At 38.1% G+C, this 8,567-nt stretch overlaps 2 protein-coding genes across 8 annotated transcripts; both read right to left on the bottom strand.

The window, feature by feature from the left end:
• Positions 1-388: 388 nt before the first annotated feature.
• LOC105157132 (uncharacterized) lies at positions 389-2,990 on the bottom strand. Of its 7 annotated transcripts, none has more exons than XR_016064441.1 (4): positions 2,847-2,990; positions 1,334-1,765; positions 961-1,266; positions 389-863 (listed from the first exon to the last, which is right to left on the bottom strand). XR_016064441.1 is itself a non-coding variant. In XM_011073439.3 (3 exons), exons 2-3 carry the CDS (start codon positions 1,610-1,612, stop codon positions 1,096-1,098), a joined length of 450 nt encoding a protein of 149 aa, XP_011071741.1. In that variant the 5' UTR covers positions 1,613-1,765; positions 1,847-2,840; the 3' UTR covers positions 389-1,095. The 7 variants fall into 7 exon arrangements, 1 of the variants encoding a protein (XP_011071741.1); XR_847416.3 differs by lacking the exon at positions 2,847-2,990 and adding an exon at positions 1,847-2,840 and having other exon boundaries at positions 1,327-1,765; XR_847417.3 differs by lacking the exon at positions 2,847-2,990 and adding an exon at positions 1,847-2,840 and having other exon boundaries at positions 961-1,254; positions 1,327-1,765.
• Positions 2,991-5,080: 2,090 nt separating this feature from the next.
• On the bottom strand, positions 5,081-6,567 carry LOC105157148 (transcription factor MYB35-like). The gene is made up of 3 exons (XM_011073458.3): positions 6,268-6,567; positions 5,953-6,085; positions 5,081-5,811 (listed from the first exon to the last, which is right to left on the bottom strand). Exons 1-3 carry the CDS (start codon positions 6,401-6,403, stop codon positions 5,133-5,135), a joined length of 948 nt encoding a protein of 315 aa, XP_011071760.1. The 5' UTR covers positions 6,404-6,567; the 3' UTR covers positions 5,081-5,132.
• Between the last annotated feature and the right edge of the window lie 2,000 nt (positions 6,568-8,567).

The raw sequence follows: 8,567 nt of genomic DNA, 5'->3' as shown, positions 1-8,567 counted from the left end.
AGGCGCATATTTACTTATGTTTTCCTACTAGGCACACTCATTTATGTTGTCCTGCTGACGCACACTCCTTTAAGTCACCATGATGGCTTACTTCTTACTTAGGTCACTTTGATTGGCCTACATTTTTATCACATAGCTATATTTTCTTAAGGCAACTTAGAGATTACATGTGCATTTTGTCGACATAGAATTCGTTGAAAACACCTTGACAATATGTAGCTTGGTTTTATTGAGTAATTTTGAGTTTTTGCAGACTTTATCACTTCGAGAAGAAGTAATACCAGCAGAAATTAATCTCTAAAAACAGAAAGAAGACAACTTCCCCTGTTTTCCCTTCAGGCTATATTGATCCTTTCAGGAATCTTACTTGAAACACTGACGTGTGAGATAGAGAAAACAAGGAGATTGCATAGATCAACAAGTAAAAAGAGGAATAAAAATCCAAAAATCATTCAAAGCCCACAATCGGGCACTTCCATAACCCTCACGCAGGTGGCAACAATACTATTTGGAAAACAGGAAAATAGGAAAGTAAGTTTCATTTATCAACAGGAGGGGTAGCACTATCATCGCGAGCAGGGGGGGCATCTTCAAAAGAGTAGCGTCCTCTACCATGGGATCTTCTAGATCGGCCGAAGCCTCACTTTCAGGGGGGGTATAAAGCAGGCTCTTTAGAAACTCTTGAGGTACTTCCGCATCAGGCTTCGGAGTATCTGTCAAGCCAGCATGAGGGGGACCGTCTTCAAAGGGTAGCGTCCTCTACCATGAGATCTTCTAGACAGGTTGGAGCCTCACTTTCAGGGGGAACATGAGCAGGCTCTCTGGAAACTCTTGGGGTATTTCCTCATCAGGCTCCGGAGCATCTGCCAAGCCAGCATGAATGTCCAGGGAGTAGTCAAGAGCGTATAACCAGTATAAAAAAACTGACCCGAGCAAGTTCGATACCCATGATAGTAGTACCTTAAAGCGTTATTGGCAAGAAGACGCTGAAACTCCTTGGACCTCTTGAAGTCTGCCAGCCTACTGGTCTACAGTTCATCCAATTTTTTCCTTCCCTTCCTCAGTAGAGGAGTAATTCTAAAGCTTCAGCACTGCTTACTCTAGGCGACTATGTAAGCTTAATACTTTAGCTCTCAGATAAGTAAGGCTAGCCTCATCTTGGCGCTCCTTTTTGTGCATATCTCCCTCTAGCTCCTCCACCTTCTTCTGGGCCTCCTCCACAGCAGATCCTCCAAGCTCTAGCAAGTCCCCAATCTGCAAGACAGTCTGCAAACATGTTAAATAAACTTCTCAATTTAAGCATACATTGGAATTAAATTCTTATACCTTTTACCTTGCTAGCATATAAAGCCAGTAAGTTCATGATTTGATCACGAGGAAGGCTCTCCAGAAACCTCTTATCCAAGGGAGTCAGAAACCCTTTGACACAGTTGGCCGCCTGGCTGCTCTCACCCTCTTCTTTTAGTAAGGATGGAGTCTCACTCGCACCAAGTTTCTCTCTTTTTATTTGCACTAACGAAGGTCGAAGAGTACTAGTATAAGTGGCTAGTTTGCGAGCAGGTTGAACGAAGGAGCCTGAGGAGGACTTAGTTTTCTTAGCAGGAGGTGACATGGGCTTTGCTTGGCGTTTACCCTTGGGATCTCAGTGGAGGCTCAGCTGAAAGGTGTCAAAAAGGACTCTTAGCTATGGGACACTTGGAGGAAGAGCCAGGAAAATTCCCCTCTGTCAAAGCCTTGTCTTGCAATAGTTTGTTGAACATGTTGACTGCAGAAACACAAAGAGAACAAGATAAATACAAAATAAATCTAAGGGAAAACACATAAAAGAAATCACAAGAAACTATACCAGCGTCGGTATCCAGGACAACCTCTTTAAAATTGAGCTCGAGATGAAAGAAAAAGGCCGGGTGGGTTAACTCATGAGGCTCAAAATGAAGAGTATTTAAACAATCTAACCTAGTTTGAAAAGTAGCAGAGTGAGTGCGAGTAGAGTACCTAGGTGAATCAAGAGCTACTAAAACCCACTATGTAGGGCAGACCCATGGAATAGGGGAAGAAACGAAGAAATAATGATGCTTCCATTCCTTAACAAAAGAATTAGAAAGCAACAAATGAGCATCACCTCTAGATGTAAAGTAGAATAGACCTGGACTCGCCTTCTTAAGCATGAAGAAAGATTGGAATTTGGGCAGCAGATGGAACTTCACCTAAGTTACTTACTAAAATATAAAAACCAGCAAGAATGCTGAAAGCCATGGGAATGAGTTGATTCAAAGGAATTTTGAATAGGAAGGAAACTTTGGCAAAGAAAGGGGGTTTGGGAAATCGTAACCCCCTTTCTAGCTATGCCATACAGAAACTTACAAAACCCCCAGGAGGCGAATGGGGACGCTCAGAAGAAGTAGGGACCTGGATAAAAAATTCCTCAGTATCCCAAATCTAGCCCTAATTTCTCCTAACTCCTCCTCTTTTATACAGGATCAAAAAATCCTAATAGGACGCGGCACCAGAGGCAACCACCATATTCTCGATTTTTCTCCTCTCTGCTTCTTTCCTAGATTTACTTTTTTTGCTACTAACCTCCTCTTCACTTCTCTCCTCTGGATGATCGGATTTTGAGTTATCAGAGAGAGCTGCCAAGTCAATGAGGAAGTCCTCAATTGCTTGCTCATTTACTTTCTCCTCAAACATGATTTAAAAGTTTTTCAAAAGTTAGGAAACTTTCCTATGAAAGGAGACATTGCGAGATGGGAATGAGAAAAGAACGCGAACCTACGAGATTGTAGGGTTAGAAATTACTCTAGCCTTAAACGCAGAAAAGAAGGAAAAATGGAAGTTTTCTTTACCTTAAGAGCGTGAAGGGAGATAATAGTGGAAAAGAAGATTGCTTATATAATCCAACATGAACAACCCAGCTAATAAAGGAGTTAAAGTCATTTCCACCTCCCGTATGAGTCTCTAGGGAAAACAGGATCCTTTCCTTCATAATCATTATTGCTAATCATTATCTTTCCTTTACAGGTGGAAATTCAAAATTCAAAATTTTACAAAACTCTACATGGAGGGAGTAATAGCATTTTTGGTAGGAATATTCTCCAACTAGAGCCCAGCAGTCGATCAGCAACATTCTCGAAGCTTAGTAGGATTCATCTTGCTAATGACCAGGAAACTTATTCTCTTTTTTGCATGACATCTTACCTACTCCAACAGTTCCACTTTATGACTTGCACTCCTGGAGTGGAGGGGGGGTGATGATGCTCCCTAAAGTTGTTAAGTCAAGCTCAAAAGCTATGCGTACTAGCCCAACCAACTAAGAGCCCAACTAGCCTACCAGCAGGACAGATAAAGCCCACCAGCAGGGCGGATAAAGCCCACAGGCCTGCCTGCTACCTTACTGAACTGGCAGACCCAAGAAATAGGCCCATATTAGCCGGACACGTCACCATACAACTAGGAGGACACGTCATGTAGCTTGCCAAACATGTTTATAGACATCACCCTGAAATATCTATAGATGGTTCCAAGTAAATCAGAAATAAATGAGCTGGAAAGATTATGAATAACTAAATCCCGGGAAAATAGGCAACTTTTGCAGGTTCCCGTCCAGCCCACGTATCTCTTCCAATTTTTATCCAAATCACTAACGGTTTGTTGCGTGTGATAGCCAACACAAAGAGCTTTTCAATGCCATATGATACTTAGCAATTGGTTTCGCATCCAACTCTATAGAAGCCTATAAATAAAGGTTTTGTGCAGGTTTTTTGTGACACATCATCAATATTACTCTTACTCTCAAACTCTCGCCTACTGGCATTACTATTTCTCTGTTTTTTAGCTATTTCAGGCTTACAAATTGCACTCCGCATGAATATTCACCATTTTCAATCATATATTACCATTATTCTCACTTTATTTCAAAATTTTCCCTTTTATTTCTTCTTTAATCAGTTACTGACTTAAACATTGGTATACTAATCTCTGTTTCGGAGGGCTAGTCCTCTCATATCTTAGAATTTTTTTTAAAGATCCTTTAACCCTTGTGGTGCGAGCAAATTTCTAGTACGCATCAAAATAAGAAAGGTATTTTTGTCGATTCACATTTTGCTTATAAAAAATAATTATTTTAAGATTTTGAAACCTTATAAAAATTAGTTGTTGAATCACACTCGATACCTGTATATAATTTTAAATATTAATTTAATTATATAAAGGGAAAAAATTAAATAATTAATTGATCACATTGATGTTTCTTAAATAACTTTTTAAATTCTAAATGTACATGATTTGATCATTATATGTAGAAAAATTATTTTGTTCAAGCATATATATGATTGAGGATATATATTTAATTAATATTAATTTTAATTAACATTAATTAAATACGTTACGTTAAATTACCACTAAAAATATAGTTCATGTTTAGTAATTTATTTTTAAAAAAAATTATTATTGATGAGTTTCCATTAGCGCATTTGCTCATATGTCTACTACTTTAATATTACCCAATTCTATAACTTTTTTAATATTTTCTTCTGCCCCAAACTTTTTATTTTTATTTTTTCGTTATTGTTGGGTATGTTGGTGTTGGAATGTAATTAAGTAGTTCAATACTCAAGCTTGAGGGGCTAAATCGAAATTAGAGCAAAGCCGAGGTACTAAATTGTAATTGTCCCTAAAATAAATAAACAGGGAATCCAAAACAATATTTATCATTTATTTTTTAAACACGTCATAATTCAATATTGTTATGAGTTAATTTCCATAAATCATTTGATTGATTCTCTCTCTCTTTTTTTTTTTTTTTTTTTTTTTAAGTTTTACAAACCTGACTTCAAGAAGTTGATTATGTTATTATCTAATAATCTACGATTCGGATCTTTCTAGATCGTTCTAGGAGTTTAAATATCTATTTTATTTGACATATACATATTGTGACGATATTTTTAAAAAAAAAATATTTAATTTCACATTATATCAATTAGAAAATATTTTTTCAACTGAGTTTTACATAATTATGATTTCCCACCTAATTAAAACTCTTTATTACATATCATTTAAATTATAATTAAATTAATCCGTACATAGCACGAGACACGCACCAGTACTACTATTAATATAAGTTCATCATCCTTCTAGTAGTAAAATGGCTCCTCATAGAAGGCTGCAGGGAGCTGAGAAAACACATCACAATCTTGGCTGTCTACCATAGCTTCAACAAATGATGAACTATTTGAAGATGATGATGCTTCAAAGTTCTTGATCACCATTGCATTAGCCACACCATTCCCTTGTATGTTTCCTCCTTGTAAAACTATACCCTTATTTTCTTGCTCGTCGGGCTCCGAGGGCAGGAAGGCGTCTTCGAGGAGGAAATCGCTCCAACTGAAGCTGGATACTTCTTGATTCACTGTTAATGGTGGAGAAACTTGTCTTGTACAAGTGTCTGTGCTGGCGTGGTTTGAGGCTTCAGAGACCAAGTTTATGGCCTCGAGCTGTGAGTAAAGGTCGAGGGTTGTGTTTGCTGATGAGGAGGTGTGGTGGTCGGGAGTTGAAGAAGCTTGTGCGTGCCTCTGGGACTGGTCTGGTTTCGACATGATCGCATTTTTCAGGTCCCTGGACAGGGAACTGAATCTTGTTCTGGCTTTTGGGAAGGCGCCGATGTTGCCGTAGTCTGCAAGGATTTGGGAGAAGGGCTTGTGAGTAACCGGATCGATTCCCATTGCAGAGAGCTTCTTCCTAAGTTTGCTGTTCCATAAAACTTTCACGTCGTTGTCGGTTCTTCCTGGAAGTTGTTGTGCTATTATAGGCCACCTACACCATCCAAACATGCATAGTGAGTGACGTATTACACTCGTTATATAATTAACGGGTTGTTTTTACAATATGCATAAACCTTGGGGATGCTAATGTAGTTGCCCCTTTTTCCATTAACAAAAGAAAAGAATCCCCAACCTGCTACCTATGGCTGCATGTAGCTGAATGACCAATTCTTCCTCCTCAGGGGTGAAGCTCTTGTGCCTTGGATCAGCCTTTTGATTGCTACTACTCCACCTCTCTCTTCCACTCTTCCCACTTCTTCTTTGTCCTGCAAAACATACTATCTATATTATTAGTTCTTCAGAAGTTATCTAAGTTAATATCAAACATCAGTTCCATCAAAAAATAAATAAATTCGAGTTAAATACAATATACCTCTTATAAAGTCAATTAAACCCGAAAAACAGAGAACACACAGAACGAAAAACTCAGTCCCGACATTAGTCCTACCTGACCTCCTCGAGAAAGTTGCCCAATTACCCGTTCCGTGCCCCCTTGAAGCATACGTGCCCGTTTTTCCATCTCCCTCGTCGTCCCAACGACCCTTTGGCGCATGTAGCTTATCCGAGCAAGCGGTTTTCACCATTTTATACCGTTGGATCAAGATTTGTTTGGGAACGATAGGAAGAAACAAATTATATAAATGGCCTCAAGAAGTATTAGGATAAATGTAAGAGCTCTTTAATAAACACCATTTAGGTCATGGGAGGGAGGCAAGAAAAGCATGGGAGTGAAGAGATCATTGAGCTATATTTGCATGATCAAATGCATATTATACTCATTTTTCTAAAACAAATTTGGATTGATTGGTTTAAAGAGCATTTTTTTGGAGATTCAGGTTCAAATTGGGTGAGTTTTTTGGTTAAGTATAGATTGAGTCTAAGTTGATGTAATAACTGAGATTTCTCAAGAGAAAGGAAGTGCTTTTAATTCTTGTTGTAGTTTAATGCGATCACAAGTTTGATGAGAGTAATTAAATATCTGAAACAAGGATTGAAGTGATCAGATGGGGGAAAGAATTATGAGAAAAGGTGTGGAATTTGTTGACACTCAACAATAAGCTAAGCCATAAATTACAACCACTTCTTCTAAAATTTGACATAATTATAAATTTTTTTTATTGTTCGAAAAATTGTAAATTCCTAATTGATATTTGACCAAATTATGTAATTCTTGTTTGGGTTTAAAAATGTCCACTTTGCCCCTTTTTCTAGTTAATTTTCTTTTGAAAAATTCTTATAGTCCATAAAAAAAATTACAAAATGTTTTTTAAAAAAACTAAAAATATTTCATAGTCCACGAGGATATTTTGGTTAATTTACCAAAAAAATAGATAGAAACATTAGGAGATTAACAGAATTGGCTACTTGTTAGATGAATTAAATTCAGGAGAATATTGATAATTTTTCAAATAACAAAAGATACTTATAACTATATCAAATTTTATAGAAGATGGTCGTAATTTATTCTAAAAGCAAAATATATCCACCAATTACGCATGAGTTAGAGAAAGTGGATCTGTTTAGAGACATATAAAGACGGATGATATTATAGGGTTAATTGTGTGGCAGTGGTAAAATTACTGATGTGGTATAGAAAAAGAATTCCCAAAAGGGAACATCACCCTATAAAAACAGAAAAGAAAAAAAAAATTAATTTCCTGCAAGTCACGAGGTTGCGTTGGTCTTTTATAAAAAGTTCAGGGGCGCTGCGGGTCATATTATCTTCTATTTTTTTTTTAATTCAAGAAATTTTTTATTTATTAGTATTCTACAAGGAAAGTTTGTTGCATTTAACCCATATTATATATATATATATGTATTAAAAAAATTATATAGGTGATATATATAAAAAGTGCAATATTATACACAACTCAATTTATAATAGAATGTCTAAATTGGAATGTGGAAGACGCATTTTGTGGGGACAAAAATGCGTAGAATATGGGATCCATTGTTAAGAGTTAAGCCATTTTCCACATTAATGTCATTGCAAGTTTGTTGCCAAAATTGCATTTGGTCCCACGGAATAAAGGGTGGTGTTAGAATGAACATCTTATCAGAACCTATAATAGTGTACTTAATAAAATCTTTAGACAAATTTTAGATTTATATATTTTGGGTCCGTAAAAATAGATGATGGACTCTCCTAATTCTCTCTGTTCTCTCTCACATACTAGCACACCTCACAAAACACATACTACTACCCTACACACGGCTCACGGCAGAACTGTTGGCGGCGTTGGCGAGGAGGTGGCGTCCGACAGCGGAACCGATGGCGGCGTTGGCGAGAAGGCGGTGTCCGACGTTGATGATGATGGAGATGTCGAAGATCGCCGTGGAGAGGGCGATCCAAGGAATGATGATGTGCTTGACGGAGCCTTTTTCGTTGATGCGAACGGTGGGGAACTGGCTCCATGGTCGCGGCTGCTCGCGATAGAGAATCTTCCATGGCGGCGGTTGCTCTTGGAGATGGCGTGGTGGATGAGGCTGAGGTGGGGTAACTATGGATGTATCCATCCAGAGTTTGACGATGCTGCAATGGTGATGAACGGGCTGCGCGTGACAACATTGAACGGGAGCGGGTTTTTTATGTTTTCAACATCCATGAATTCCTCCAACTAGCTCACAAGGTGATTGATGTAGGGGATCACGACTCCATGGTTGCGTTGGCGAATTTGAAGAAAAAATGGGAGGAAAAGTTTGGTGTTCCCGTGGCTAAGCCCTCTGTCCCATTCGTGGATGATCACC

This window comes from Sesamum indicum, linkage group LG3, assembly GCF_026168435.1.
Source record: "Sesamum indicum cultivar Baizhima isolate 11 linkage group LG3, ASM2616843v1, whole genome shotgun sequence".
NCBI lineage: Eukaryota > Viridiplantae > Streptophyta > Magnoliopsida > Lamiales > Pedaliaceae > Sesamum > Sesamum indicum.
This window is presented reverse-complemented; position numbering and strand designations above follow the sequence as displayed.